Here is a 16,181-nt window from a genome sequence, read left to right as displayed (position 1 = left end):
GACCAAGGTCCTTCTCCCCGATTGCTCAGTTAAGCCGGGTGGCCAGCTCTAGAAAGAGTCTTGGTGGTTCTAAACTTTTTCCATTTAAGAATGATGGAGGCCCCTGTGTTCTTGGGGACCTTCGATGCTGGAGCCCACTGTGTTCTTGGGGACCTTCAATCAAGGATATATTTGGAAACAGGATGCACCTGAGCAAAATGTTGAGTCTCATAGCAAAGGGTCTGAATAGTTATGTAAATAAGGTATTCCTATTTTTTATGTTTAATAAATTTGCAAACATTTCTAAAAACCTGTTTCTGCTTTGTCATTATGGGGTATTGTGTGTAGATGGATGAGGACATTTTTATTTATTTAATCCATCTGAGAATAAGGCTGTAACATAACAAAATGTGGAAAAAGTCAAAGGGTGTATGTATGTAATGTATGTATGTATGTATGTATGTATGTATGTATGTATGTATGTATGTATGTATGTATGTATGTATGTATGTATGTATGTATGTATGTATGTATGTATGTATGTATGTATGTATGTATGTATGTATGTATGTATGTATGTGTGTGGGAATACGGTGCCCTTCGGGACTCAACCTATGTGATGTTGTCTGTCTCTCACTGATGTTTTATGTCCAGTCAAAATCTCACTTTAGCTTGGATTACATACATGATTCATCACTTTAAATTACAGTTTGACACTTTTGGGGGTTCACATTTGAAGGACACAATGCTATTGACAGAACTGTATATGAAGTATTGGTGGTCATGGTATATGAGATATCTGGAAATCAGGGATACACATATACAGGTGACCAGACCTGAACCAGACAGCACCTTGTGTGTGTGTGTGTGTGTGTGTGTATGAGAGAGAGAGACTGACTCTACCCTATGAGTGGCAAACTGACTATTCAAAATAAAAAAGGTTTCAGTCACTATTGGACACTGTACGTGTTTATACATTATAATTGCAGCAGTGCATGCCTCATCCAGATTTTTAGTGAATGCTGAAGCTCAGTCAGGACTATGGGTGTGTGGAGGTTATTTGGGCTATTTGTGGCAAAGACTTAGATCATAATCGGCTAAGGAGCTCAGCAAGACTCAGGACACACACACACACACACATGCAATAAAGCATATAGCTATGAACAGAATTGCCAGGAAACCAAACATTGAATTGAGTTGAATTCTATCTCAGGCAGAAAGGAGCGTGTGAAGTTAGGAAAGATTCCTCTCATAACCTCTCCGAGACAGAATGCTAAATAAAATGTTCTTTTAACGTACTGGTTGTCCGTGCCCTTGGTACTTTTTGGCGGTAGGAATGTGAGACGATATATCTACAGGAAAGTATAATGACATCAACTTTTCAAAGCTCTGGTGATACACTCAGATTTCTATGACCCGAAGCATGTGCAGAACCATGTAAACACGTGCACGAGCTCGGCAAGTATGCGTGTGTCTGGTGCATGTGTTTTTATACACCAGATGAAGGCAATAAGAAAGTACTATCAGCACTTTGAACAGGTTATGTAATTATACTTTCCTGTAGATATATTGTCTCACATTCCTATCACCAAAAAGGACCTGACAGACAACCGGTAAAGTACTTTAAAATGTAATTTTATTCAACATTCTGGCTCGTTGAGGTCATGAGAGGAAATGTTCCTGATTCAAAAGCAATTTTCTAGCCTGACGTAGAATTCAATGCAATTCTACACCGGGTTTCCAGGCAATGAAGAGGATTGTGTGTTTACTTTGAATGTTGAACTAGACTTGAACATTTGAGAACATAAAATGAATAATAATAATATTTGATAAGTATTGTGAATCTACCCTGACTGTCAACCACCAACAACTTGTGTGCTTTTACTCATAACCAACTACCAAATCCCTCTTGTGTTGTCACGCCCCGCCAACTTGGCATCAGGGAGGAATCAGGGAGGATTCAGATTGCGGATCTTGGCTAGATGTTTCGCAGGAGGATAGCTAGCACGGAGAGGAGGGGACAGTAACTTCAGCACCCACCCGGGGGTAAACAGCGACAAGGCCACCCAAGTGCGGCACACTAATCGTTTTAGTCAGAACTAGGTGCTTCTCAGTTTTAACAGTTGTCGTGGTTTGTAGATATTTTGCCCTATGATTGTCACGTTAGTAAGGAGGAGGTGAATTCTCGCCGCCGCCATCTTTGGAAACTGATTGGGAGGAAGTGGAGAACTTCGTTGGCTGACTGGTTTATTAACCCAGCTATTGGTAGTTATTTTCAGGGCCTCGAACTGGCCTTACTGTACACACACATTACACTTGTTTTTCTGGGTTGACCAAACACAACGAGTCGGCATCGTACAAACCTGGAAAAAGGCTAGCTAACAAAACTCCCAATCTGTGCTCCACCTCCAGACAGTTTGTTCCTTGCCTCGCTGGACATTTGCTTCCTGTTATTCTACCTGGACCTGTGGCCTCTGACAGGTAAGGTGTCCGCTGTGCATTCAAGACAACTTCTGCTGGTGAGAAATGTGTTTATGTGGATAACTTGCCGTCTAAGCTAGGCTTCTTAGTTAGACAACATCATTAAATACTGTAGTTTTAAGTTTACGACGTGGATGGTTAATGTTAGCTCGATGACATCCAACGAGCTAACTTTAGTCAGAGAGGAATGTTTTTTTTTTCCTCTTAACGTTTGTGAATTGGGGAATGCTAACTGGCTACATGGCTAACTAGCTACATGGCTAACCGTTGATAAGCTTATGAAGCGACGGTCTCCTTTTTTAAACTTGTAAAACAATTCAATGGCAGCTAACTGAAAAGACAGATTGTGAAAAGCTGGGAAGGACATGGCTAGCTAGTTAACGTTCGTCCAGCGATAAATGCTGGCTTTGTTAACAGCTAACGTCTACTGTTTTTTTTACTAGCCAGATGGCTAACTAGCGAATCCTCTCTGAATGTAGACAGGTAGTTTTGATGTGACACTCCCTGGTGTGTTTTTCCCTCACAGCAGTAGCTTCACGACCAAATGTCAACCACTCCAGTCTAAACTGTGAACTGAATACAGCACTAGTTATGTCCTAAGTGTTGCTAGGTTTAATGTTTACAGTCAGCAAATAAGAAACTTTGACAAATCTATTGTATTTTCTTGGTACGCCTGCATTCATTGCTGGCTTGTTTGTGGGCAGTGACGCGAGTCACATTCCTAATTTCTGTGTTGACATTGCGTTACATTCTTTCTCGGCCTTGACTATCTATGCCTGTTCGCCAGCATTGCACACTCCAGATGGTGACAAACTGTATTTAATGGAAAACAGCTCTACATAACGATTGATTTTGTTAGACAATGACATCCTAAATGTAAGTTGGCAACAACTCCCCATCACACCTTTCCTACACATTAAGGTTGGAGGTGTTGGGAATGACAAAGCAAGAACACTTTTTTCCCCGTTAACAATGCACACCTTTTGCATTGATTTAACAACATTGCTTTCAAACACTTGGCTTTCTTGGAGTTTGAATGTACAGTAGGCTATATCACAACCAGTGATATAAGGTAGCTATCCACAGACTGTCCTCACATCTGCACTCAATGATTTGAGGTTTCGTCCATCACTCGACCAGTGAGAGTTTAAATAAAACTGTATTTGTCACATGCGCCGAATACAACAGTGAAATGCTTACTTACAAGCCCTTAACCAACAATGCAGTTTTAACAATGGCAACAATACCAACAATGCAGGGGCACCGGTTAGTCGAGGTAATTGAGGTAGTATGTACATGTAGGTAGAGTTATTAAAGTAACTATTCATAGATAATAAACAGAGAGTAGCAGCAGTGTAAAAGGGGGGCAATACACATAGTCTGGGTAGCCATTTGATTAGCTGTTCAGGCTTGGGTGTAGCCATTTGATTAGCTGTTCAGGCTTGGGTGTAGCCATTTGATTAGCTGTTCAGGCTTGGGTGTAGCCATTTGATTAGCTGTTCAGGCTTGGGTGTAGCCATTTGATTAGCTGTTCAGGCTTGGGTGTAGCCATTTGATTAGCTGTTCAGGCTTGGGTGTAGCCATTTGTTTAGCTGTTCAGGCTTGGGTGTAGAAGCTGTTGAGAAGCCTTTGGACCTAGACTTGGCGCTCCGGTACTGCTTGCCGTGTGGTATAGCAGAGAGAACAGTCTACGACTAGGTATAGAGGTCCTGGATGGTAGAAAGCTTGGCTCCAGTGATTTACTGGGCCATACGCACTTTATTTTACCTTTATTTAACTAGGCAAGTCAGTTAAGAACAAATTCTTATTTTCAATGACGGCCTAGGAACAGTGGGTTAACTGCCTGTTCAGGGGCAGAACGACAGATTTGTACCTTATCAGCACAGGGATTTGAACTTGCAACCTTTGGGTAACTTGTCCAACGCTCTAACCACTAGGCTACCCTGCCGCACTACCCTCTGTAGTGCCTTGCGGTCAGAGGCCAAGCAGTTGCCATACCAGGCGGTGAAGCCTGGTATGGAGTTTAGCTACAAGGGTAAGTCGCGTCATAGTTTAGCTACAAGGGTAAATAGCGTCATAGTTTAGCGTCATAGTTTAGCTACATGGGTCGGTAGCGTCATAGTATAGCTACATGGGTCGGTATTTACATGGGTCAGTAGCGTCATAGTTTAGCTACATCTGTTGGTAGCGTCATAGTTTAGCAACAGTTGAAGACGGAAGTTTACATACACCTTAGCCAAATACATTTAAACTCAGTTTCACAATTCCTGACATTTAATCCTAGTAAAAAGACCCTGTCTTAGGTCAGTTAGGATCACCACTTTTATTTTAAGAATGTGAAATGTCAGAATGATAATAGTGATTTATTTCAGATATTTCTTTCATCACATTCCCAGTGGGTCAGAAGTTTACATACACTCAATTAGTATTTTGTAGCATTGCCTTTAAATTGTTTAACTTGGGTCAAACATTTTGGGTAGCCTTCCACAAGCTTCACACAATAAGTGGGGTGAATTTTGGCCCATTCCTCCTGACAGAGCTGGTGTAACTGAGTCTCATTTGTAAGCCTCCTTGCTCATACACTCTTTTTCAGTTCTGCACACAAATTTTCTATGGGATTGATGTCAGGGCGTTCTGATGGCCTCTCCAGTACCTTGACTTTGTAGTCCTTAAGCCATTTTGCAACAGCTTTGGAAGTATGCTTGGGGTCATTGTCCATTTGGAAGACTCATTTGCAACCAAGCTTTAACTTCTTGACTGCTGTTTTGAGATGTTGCTTCAATTTATCCACGTAATTTTATTGCCTCATGATGCCATCTATTTTGTGAAGTGCACCAGTCCCTCCTGCAGCAAAGCACCCCACAACATGATGCTGCCACCCTCGTGCTTCACGGTTAGGATGGAGTCCTTTGGCTTGCAAGCCCTCCCCCTTTTTCCTCCAAATATAACGATGGTCATTATGGCCAAACAGTTCTATTTGTGTTTCATCAGGCCAGAGAATATTTCTCCAAAAAGCACAATATGTGTCCCCATGTGCAGTTGCAAACCGTAGTCTGGCTTTTTTATGGCGGTTTTGAAGCAGTGGCTTCGTCCTTGCTGAGCGGCCTTTCAGGTTATGTTGATATAGGACTTGTTTTACTGTGGATATAGATACTTTTGTACCTGTTTCCTCCAGTATCTTCACAAGGTCCTTTGCTGCTGTTCTGGGATTGATTTTTCACTTTTCGCACCAAAGTACCTTCATCTCTAGGAGACAGAACGCGTCTCCTTCCTGAGCGGTATGACGGCTGCGTGGTCCCATGGTGTTTGCTTGCATACTATTGTTTGTAGAGATGAATGTGGTACCTTCAGGTGTTTGGAAATTGCTCCCAAGGATGAACCAGGCTTGTGGAGTTCTTTGGCTGATTTCTTTTGATTTTCCCATGATGTCAAGCAAAGAAGCACTGCGTTTGAATTAGGCCTTGAAATGCATCCACATGTACACCTCCAATTGACTCAAACGATGTCAATTAGCCTATCAGAAGCTTCTAAAGCCATGACGTCATTTTCTGGAATTTTCCAATCGGTTTAAAGGTACAGTCAACTTAGTGTATGTAACTTCTGACCTACTGGAATTGTGATATAGTGAATAAAAGTTAACTAACCTGTCTGTAAACAATTATTGGAAAAATTACTTGTGTCATGGAGAAAGTAGATGTCCTAATCGACTTGCCAAAACTACAGTTTGTTAACAAGAAATTTGTGGAGTGGTTGAAAAACGAGTTTTAATGACTCCAACCTAAGTGTATTTTAACTTCCGACTTTAACTGCTCTTAGTTGAGCTACGTGTGTAGGTAGCGTCTCAGTTGAGCTACGTGGGTAGGTAGCGTCTCAGTTGAGCTACGTGGGTAGGTAGCGTCTCAGTTGAGCTACGTGGGTAGGTAGCGTCTCAGTTGAGCTACGTGGGTAGGTAGCGTCTCAGTTGAGCTACGTGGGTAGGTAGCGTCTCAGTTGAGCTACGTGGGTAGGTAGCGTCTCAGTTGAGCTACGTGGGTAGGTAGCGTCTCAGTTGAGCTACGTGGGTAGGTAGCGTCTCAGTTGAGCTACGTGGGTAGGTAGCGTCTCAGTTGAGCTACGTGGGTAGGTAGCGTCTCAGTTGAGCTACGTGGGTAGGTAGCGTCTCAGTTGAGCTACGTGGGTAGGTAGCGTCTCAGTTGAGCTACGTGGGTAGGTAGCGTCTCAGTTGAGCTACGTGGGTAGGTAGCGTCTCAGTTGAGCTACGTGGGTAGGTAGCGTCTCAGTTGAGCTACTTGGGTAGGTAGCGTCTCAGTTGAGCTACCTGGGTAGGAAGCGTCTCAGTTGAGCTACCTGGGTAGGAAGCGTCTCAGTTGAGCTACCTGGGTAGGTAGCGCCATAGTTGAGCTACCTGGGTAGGAAGCGCCATAGTTGAGCTACCTGGGTAGGTAGCGCCATAGTTGAGCTACCTGGGTAGGTAGCGCCATAGTTGAGCTACCTGGGTAGGTAGCGTAACAGCCTGTTAATGTTTGTGTTCTACTATGTGTTATAACAGCTTCAGGCCTGGTCACTGTTGCCACACTGACAGTACTGTAGTCTTTAGGATTTCTGCATCTCCCAGGAAAAAGCGATCAGAGATGGAGTAATGTAAAGCCTGTTCTCTCGGCCCGCCACACAGTACAGTCCACAGGATCAGTGTTGTTATCCTGACCTCCCCCAACCCGCTCTATACCAGCCGCCACCTGACATAACCCACCCTAGCAGCAGCCTCTGTCCCAGTAAAACACTGGCATGCTCAGAAACACCCTCTCAGCCATCTAGAAACACCCCTCTCAGCCAGCCAGTCCACCCCAGGACACATACAGTGACCCTGGGTACATTTTCAACAACCACCAACTCAGATTGTTCTGAAATTGTTTGTGGTTAGCAACGGATAAGATTAGCATTCCTTCAAAATGTATTTTGTTGATCTAAATAATTTGATCTCTGAGAAATAATGCTAATTGATTGTATCCAAATTGGCCATTTTTAAATGATTTGTGTTCATATAATATTAAATAAATATAGTACCTAACAACTGATTTTGGCTCACGCGTCGTGCTGCGGTCTAAGGCACTGCATCTCAGTGCTAGAGGCGTCACTACCAGACCCTGGTTCGTTTCCAGGCTGTTTCACAACCGACCGTGATGCACAATTGGCCCAGCGTCGTCTGGGTTGGGGTTTGGCCAGGGTGTCATTGTAAATAAGATTACTTTTTCCTAACTGACTCTGTCTAGTTAAATATTAAATACATTTAGACCAAACTTTATTCTGACAGCAAGTTAGACGTGAGGAATCTAAAGGAATGGTAAAAAGCCAACCACGGCCCCATGCCAATCCCACCCCAACAACCAGAATACAGTATCACTTCTCAGTAAATAGTATCAGTGTCTGATAAGTAGTATGTAATGTGCATTTGGTGATGTTTTTCCACCCTGTTAAGTTAAATGAATCATTGATACGGCTGTATTGGTACATGTAGGGAACCGTTTGGTACTGGGACCTCGGTTCTGTCCGCACTGTGAACCCCACCTACATGTACAGATTACCTCAACTAGCCTGTACCCCTGCACACTGACTCGGTACCGAGTGTATAGCCTCGTTATTCTTATTGTGATACTTTTTATTATTACTTTTTATTTAAGCCTAAATATTTTCTTCTTCTTGAACTGCACTGTTGGTTAAGGGCTTGTACGTCAGCATTTCACTGTTGGTTAAGGGCTTGTAAGTCAGCATTTCACTGTTGGTTAAGGGCTTGTAAGTCAGCATTTCACTGTTGGTTAAGGGCTTGTAAGTCAGCATTTCACTGTTGGTTAAGGGCTTGTAAGTCAGCATTTCACTGTTGGTTAAGGGCTTGTAAGTAAAGCATTTCACTGTTGGTGAAGGGCTTGTAAGTAAAGCATTTCACTGTTGGTTAAGGGCTTGTAAGTAAAGCATTTCACTGTTGGTTAAGGGCTTGTAAGTCAGCATTTCACTGTTGGTTAAGGGCTTGTATGTAAAGCATTTTACTGTTGGTTAAGGGCTTGTAAGTCAGCATTTCACTGTTGGTTAAGGGCTTGTAAGTCAGCATTTCACTGTTGGTGAAGGGCTTGTAAGTAAAGCATTTCACTGTTGGTGAAGGGCTTGTAAGTAATTCATTTCACTGTTGGTGAAGGGCTTGTAAGTAAAGCATTTCACTGTTGGTGAAGGGCTTGTAAGTAAAGCATTTCACTGTTGGTGAAGGGCTTGTAAGTAAAGCATTTCACTGTTGGTGAAGGGCTTGTAAGTCAGCATTTCACTGTTGGTGAAGGGCTTGTAAGTCAGCAGTTCACTGTTGGTGAAGGGCTTGTAAGTCAGCATTTCACTGTTGGTGAAGGGCTTGTAAGTCAGCATTTCACTGTTGGTGAAGGGCTTGTAAGTCAGCAGTTCACTGTTGGTGAAGGGCTTGTAAGTCAGCAGTTCACTGTTGGTGAAGGGCTTGTAAGTCAGCAGTTCACTGTTGGTGAAGGGCTTGTAAGTAAAGCATTTCACTGTTGGTGAAGGGCTTGTAAGTCAGCATTTCACTGTTGGTGAAGGGCTTGTAAGTCAGCAGTTCACTGTTGGTGAAGGGCTTGTAAGTCAGCATTTCACTGTTGGTGAAGGGCTTGTAAGTCAGCATTTCACTGTTGGTGAAGGGCTTGTAAGTCAGCATTTCACTGTTGGTGAAGGGCTTGTAAGTCAGCAGTTCACTGTTGGTGAAGGGCTTGTAAGTCAGCATTTCACTGTTGAAGGGCTTGTAAGTAAAGCATTTCACTGTTGGTTAAGGGCTTGTAAGTCAGCATTTCACTGTTGGTGAAGGGCTTGTAAGTCAGCATTTCACTGTCAAGTCCACACTTGTTGTATTTGGCGAATGTTGCAAATAAAGTTTGATTTGAATGAATACATAAAATATATATTTAAAAAAATGGAAACACCAGGCCTATAGCCAGGCCTATAGCCATAGATAGCCATAGATAGCCAGGCCTATAGCCAGGCCTATAGCCAGGCCTATAGCCAGGCCTATAGCCTATAGGCTATGCCAAGGCTGCGTTGAGCTGAAACAACAAATCCGTTACCAAATTCTTTCAGTAATTTCACAATTTATTTTGTTTTTATTTAAACATTTGTGTACTTTTTTACATTTGACTGGATTGTTTGTAGCTAGTAACATACGCATTTCAGAGGTCTCCCGAGTGGCGCGGCGGTCTTAAGGAATGCAGTGCAAGCTGCGTTACTACATATCCTGGTTTGATTACTGGGCTGTGTCGCAGCCGGCCACGACCGGGAGACCCATGACGCGACGCACAATTGGCCCAGCGCTGTCCGGGTTAGGGGAGGGTTAGGCCGTCCCGGGATGTCCCATCGAGCTCTAGCGACTCCTGTGGCGGGCTGGGCACATGCTCGCTGACACGGTCGACCAGTTGTACGGTGTTTTCTCTGACACATTGGTGCGTCTGGCTTCCGGGTTAAGTGGGCAGTGTGTCAAGAAGCAGTGTGGCTTGGTTGGGTGTGTGTTTCGGAGGATGAGCGGCTCTCGACCTTCGCCTCTCCAGAGTCTGTAGGGGAGTTGCAACGATGAGACAAGATTATAACTACAAATTTGGATTCCATGAAATTGGGGATAAATAAAAAGAAACAAAAGCATTTCACTGCACCCTATTTAACATTGCTGTGTAACCAATAAACTTTGATTTGACTAGTGATGTGGTAGCATAGTGAGAGTTAGGCTAAACACTGGCTTTATCCTAATGACAGAGGAGTGTGTGTGTGTGTGTGTGTGTGTGTGTGTGTGTGTGTGTGTGTGTGTGTGTGTGTGTGTGTGTGTGTGTGTGTGTGTGTGTGTGTGTGTGTGTGTGTGTGTGTGTGTGTGTGTGTGTGTGTGTGTGTGTGTGTGTGTGTGTGTGTGTGTGTGTGAGAGAGAGAAGGGCTAAATCGTCGTACGTTTGTCTCTACTGTGACTGTGTCCATGGACTGTGTTTTATGCACTGATTCAGGCCAGAACTGCTGTGTTGATTGGTTGACAGCGTTTGCTCCCTACTTTCTCTGTTCACGGGGTGTGAATTATAGTATGTTGATTGGTCAGTTGTCTTTTTACTCTCTGGGTTCATGCTGTACACACTGTTAAACCTATTGTTCAACTTAGAAAACTGAGGCAACTATTTACTATGTGCTTTTTGAATTTCCAACATGAGCATTTAAAAAAGTACAATATACCTACCCTTTTAGTGTTTTACAAGCACTAATATATTAGGTACGGCATCATTATTATTGTTGTTGTTGCTTGGATCCAACTTCATTTGATCAATTCAAGAAGGGTTATTATACATTTAGATTGACCTGATTAGTTACTTTCAGTGAACTTGTCTTAATGTTGAACATTTTCCGTTTCAACCCCCTTTAGCAGGGATTGATGAGCACGGTGCTCATTCCACTAGCAGTAACTGGGGTTAGAACTGGAAGCATGGCCTCTGTCATTGAATGTGGTGCGTATGACCTTAGTGATGGTGGGATTGGGTCGTCTCAACGTTGAACGACAATCTGTCCGACAGGTTTTGATATGACTTCATCGTGATCCATAACACCTCATACCACAACAAACTGCCTATAACACTAATGTGTAAATATACTTTTCTTTCTTCAAATAGATCCTATTTTTTTTTTTTTACGTAGCAGAAATATTGTTTCATATTTACATATACTAAATAATATATGTGTGAAATTAGTTTTAATTTAAAATGGACCATTATCATGCACCTGTCTGGAAACAGGGTCAGGGGGAAAAACATGTAATCTCTGCTCTTAAATAGTGAATGGAGGACGCTTTTCCCGTGGTTCATTTTCATGCCAACCAGGTTGGTTATATTTACAACAGGAGTTTAACCTATGTGCTTAATATTAGGGAAGTTGAAAAATAAATCTAATGGGCCTAACCTATAGAAAGCTGATGGGATTCTCCTCTTTTTAATCAAGGCTGTCCCTCTGTTTTCTCGCGCAATTGCAAAGCCTTTAGAAATGTTGCGCAACATGAGCTCTCACAAAGTGTTTTTTGATACGATTTTTGGTTGCATTTGCATTGACGTCAGAGTGATTAGAGGGACAATAGAGTGCTGAGCACCAGGCAGTTGGCACGTTTGGTAGGCTATTAATGACCATCAGCAGCATCAGAGCTTGAAGAAGACTAGTTACCGTGACTATGTGGTCATGTGGAATTGGACTTCCTTCATGACCCATGGCTGGCGGTAATACGGTCAGTGTAAGATCCCCTGTAGTGCGTATGGCCCAGTACATCTCTGGGGCTGAGTTCCCTGCCATCCAGGACCTCTATACCAGGCGGTGTGAGAGGATAGCCCTACAAATTGTCATAGACTCCAGCCACTCAAGTCATAGACGGTTCTCTCCTACCGCACGACAAGCGTGGAACCAACAGAATCCTGAACGGCTTCTAACCCCTAGCCAAAAAGACTGCTGAATAGTTCATCTGGGTAGCTATTTGGTTAACTATTTAACAATCTGCATTGACCCTTTTTGCACTAATATTTTGACTCATTACATATGCTGCTGTTACTGTTTATTATCTATCCGGTTGCCTAGTGACTTTATTCCTACGTACACCATCGTTCAAAAGATTGGGGTCACTTTAGAAATGTCCTTGTTTTTGAAAGAAAAACACTTTTTTTTTTGTCCATTTGAAATGACATCAAATTGATCAGAAATACAGTGTAGACATTGTTAACGTTGTAAATGACTATTGAAGTTGGAAACGGTTGAGGACTTGTGAGGCGTCCGTTTCCCAAACTAGACTCTCTAATGTACTCTTGCTCAGTTGTGCACCGGGGCCTCCCACTCTTTCTATTCTGGTTAGAGCCCGTTTGCACTGTTCTGTGAAGGGAGTAGTACATAGCGTTGTACAAGATCTTCAGTGTCTTGGCAATTTATCGCATGGAATAGCCTTCATTTCTCAGAACAAGAATAGACTGACGAGTTTCAGAAGTAAGTTGTTTTGTTTCTGGCTATTTTGAGCCTGTAATCTAACACACAAATGTTGATGCTCCAGATACTCAACTAGTCAAAAGAAGGACAGTTTTATTGCTTCTTTAATCAGAACAACTGTTTTCAGCTGTGCTAACAAAATTGCAAAAGGTTTTAAAAATGATCAATTAGCCTGTTAAAATCACAAGCTTGGATTAACTAACACAACATGTCATTGGAACACAGGAGTGATGGTTGCTGATAATGGGTCTCTGTACTACTATGTAGATATTCCATTAAAAATCAGACGTATCCAGCTACAATAGTCATTTACAACATTAACACTGTCTACACTGTATATCTGATTAATTTGATGTTTGTGTGTGAATTCAATTTAAGAGCTTTATTGGCATGGGAAACATGTTTACATTGCCAAAGCTAGTGAAATAGATAATAAACAAATAACACTCACAGAAGTTCCATAAAGAATAAAGACATAAAATCTCTCTCTCTCCTCTTTCTCTCGTTCCTCTCTTCTTTTTTTTCTTCATTCTTAGATATATAGATATAGAGATATAGAGATATAGAGATATATACCCCTAACCCATAGTGGTGTGTGCTTTATTGAGAACTCTGCTGTGTTGATTTGCACATCAGAGGCTGATGTTTCAGTCCCAGAAGAAATCAGTGCACACACACTTATCAATACAGTCAATAAAACACACACCACTCATCAATACGTGACTTAATGACGCACACACACACTGAATCCCTCACTGCACTCTGACCCCACTTCTCTCTCTCATTAAGGCAATAGCCTAGTTTAAACCTGGATGTTAAATCAATGATCAATCCACATGATGTGTGTGCGTCTACTCGCCCAGGCCAGTAGTTTAAAGATCTACACGATGTTAAATCAATGATCAATCCACATGATGTTTGTTCGTCTGCTCGCCCAGGCCAGTAGTTTAAAGATCCACATGATGTTTGTTCGTCTGCTCGCCCAGGCCAGTAGTTTAAAGATCCACATGATGTTTGTTCGTCTGCTCGCCCAGGCCAGTAGTTTAAAGATCCACATGATGTTTGTTCGTCTGCTCGCCCAGGCCAGTAGTTTAAAGATCCACATGATGTTTGTGCGTCTGCTCGCCCAGGCCAGTAGTTTTAAAGATCTAGTGGATGAAAAAGTCCAATAAATTTACCAGAATTCCCAGGTGTAATTTAATGTAGTGAGTTTAGAACAATTTAATGACCAACTCATCAATCTACCACAACTTTCCCCTAGCCTCGCAGTCCTTTTGATTCGATCGAATTAAATGACATTTTACTGCATAAGACCACTCCCATTTATTTATTTTATTTATTTAACCTTTATTTAACCAGGAAGGGCTCATTGAGATTTAAAATCTATTTTTCAAGAGCGTCCTGGCCAAGATAGGCAGCACCAAGTCATTACAAAGAAATTACAGACAGACAACGTGAAAAACCATTGAATTCACAAGAGTATAAAACAGCAAATTAAAACCATTGACAGGTCAGGGAATCAGCCTCAAAATCCTTCACCGGTGATTTAAAAACACCAATCGGGACGAGTTCTTCCAGTTTAAAAGTATTTTGTAAGGTGTTCCAAGATGATGGCGCAGAGTAAAGCCCTTTTACCAAATTCAGTTCAGACATTTGGAACAGTGAGCAGGATAAAGTCCAGCGAACGAAGAGACGACCCACCACATTTCTGAACAATAAAAATGCTCAAATAAAAAGGTAGTAAAAACCAAAATCTCTTTTTGTAAATAAAATAATTCTATGGACACTCCCACGCTGTGCACAATAGGTTTGTAAATCAAATAATTCTATGGACACTCCCACGCTGTGCACAATAGGTTTGTAAATCAAATAATTCTATGGACACTCCCACGCTGTGCACAATAGGTTTGTAAATCAAATAATTCTATGGACACTCCCACGCTGTGCACAATAGGTTTGTAAATCAAATAATTCTATGGACACTCCCACGCTGTGCACAATAGGCTGGGGATGAGGTTCATCTGAGTGCGAGGCAATATTTGATCTGACGTTTCTCCAGCGGAGTAACAAAGCTGTTCCCGTCTCATATTCTTCCTACTTCCTCTTCCCCCTCCCTCCAGGTGCCCATGCTCCGGCCCCTCTGGCTCCTCCCCACTGGCAGATGAGTTGTCAGCTGCTCTGGCGTAGACCCAGCTGCGCTCCAACGGCCAGATAGTCTGCTGGCCCTTCCTCCTTCCCCCGCCCTTCCGGGAGACAGCAAACTACATTACCCAGCATGCCCTCCACTGTGCGGGCGGGCAGTCTGAAGGACCCGGATGTAGCCGAGCTGTTCTTCAAGGAAGACCCTGAGAAACTGTTCTCTGACCTCAGAGAGATAGGTCATGGCAGCTTTGGAGCAGTCTACTTTGTATGTACACACACACACACACTCAAACATGCAAACACACACACCGATTCCTGTGCTGTAATAGTCCTACTGTTCCACATGTGTTCTCTCTGTGTCTAAGGCCTGTGTGTTTACTTTGTCTGTGTCTAAGGCCTGTGTGTTTACTTTGTCTGTGTCTAAGGCCTGTGTGTTCTGTGTCTAAGGCCTGTGTGTTTACTTTGTCTGTGTCTAAGGCCTGTGTGTTTACTTTGTCTGTGTCTAAGGCCTGTGTGTTCTGTGTCTAAGGCCTGTGTGTTTACTTGGTCTGTGTTATAAGGCCTGTGTGTGTGTTCTCTGCCTGTGTATGTTCCGTGTCTAAGGCCTGTGTGTTCTGTGTCTTAAGGCGCGGGATGTGCGAACTACCGAGGTGGTGGCCATCAAGAAGATGTCCTACAACGGCAAACAGTCCAACGAGGTGAGAGCGACTGCACACACACACACACACACACACACACACACACACACACACACACACACACACACACACACACACACACACACACACACACTCTCCCCGATAGGTGAGAGCGACTGCTACACACACACTCTCCCCGATAGGTGAGAGCGACTGCTACACACACACTCTCCCCGATAGGTGAGAGCGACTGCTACACACACACTCTCTCCCCGATAGGTGAGAGCGACTGCTGCACACACACACACACACACACACACACACACACACACACACACACACACACACACACACACACACACACACACACACACACACACACACTCCCAGATAGGTGAGAGCGACTGCTACACACACACACTCTCCCAGATAGGTGAGAGCGACTGCCACACACACACACACACACACACACACACACACACACACACACACACACACACACTGTCCCAGATAGGTGAGAGCGACTGCCACACACACACACACACACACTCTCCCAGATAGGTGAGAGCGACTGCCACTACACACACACACACACTCTCCCAGATAGGTGAGAGCGACTGCTACACACACACACACACACACACACTCTCCCAGATAGGTGAGAGCGACTGCTACACACACACACTCTCCCAGATAGGTGAGAGCGACTGCCACACACACACACACACACTCTCCCAGATAGGTGAGAGCGACTGCTACACACACACACACACACACACACACACACACACACACACACACACACACACACACACACACACACACACACACACACACACACACACTCTCCCAGATAGGTGAGAGCGACTGCTACACACACACACTCCCAGATAGGTGAGAGCGACTGCTACACACACACAC

At 43.3% G+C, this 16,181-nt stretch overlaps 1 protein-coding gene across 3 annotated transcripts in view; it reads left to right on the top strand.

The window, feature by feature from the left end:
- The first annotated feature begins 1,938 nt into the window (after positions 1-1,938).
- The window catches only part of LOC124007309 (serine/threonine-protein kinase TAO1-like), a 49,911-nt gene continuing 35,668 nt past the window's right edge, over positions 1,939-16,181 (top strand). For 2 of the 3 annotated variants that reach the window (XM_046317777.1, XM_046317775.1), the window contains exons 1-3: positions 1,939-2,460; positions 14,601-14,887; positions 15,249-15,320. In XM_046317777.1, coding sequence (XP_046173733.1) covers positions 14,756-14,887; positions 15,249-15,320 — 204 coding nt within the window. In that variant the 5' untranslated portion in view covers positions 1,939-2,460; positions 14,601-14,755. The remainder of the gene's footprint in view (positions 2,461-14,600; positions 14,888-15,248; positions 15,321-16,181) is intronic. The other variant, XM_046317776.1, reaches the window with a different exon arrangement.

The sequence above is a fragment of the Oncorhynchus gorbuscha genome, linkage group LG20 (assembly GCF_021184085.1).
Source record: "Oncorhynchus gorbuscha isolate QuinsamMale2020 ecotype Even-year linkage group LG20, OgorEven_v1.0, whole genome shotgun sequence".
NCBI lineage: Eukaryota > Metazoa > Chordata > Actinopteri > Salmoniformes > Salmonidae > Oncorhynchus > Oncorhynchus gorbuscha.
The sequence above is the reverse complement of the archived record's forward strand: the minus strand, read 5'-3'. Positions and strand labels throughout refer to the sequence as shown.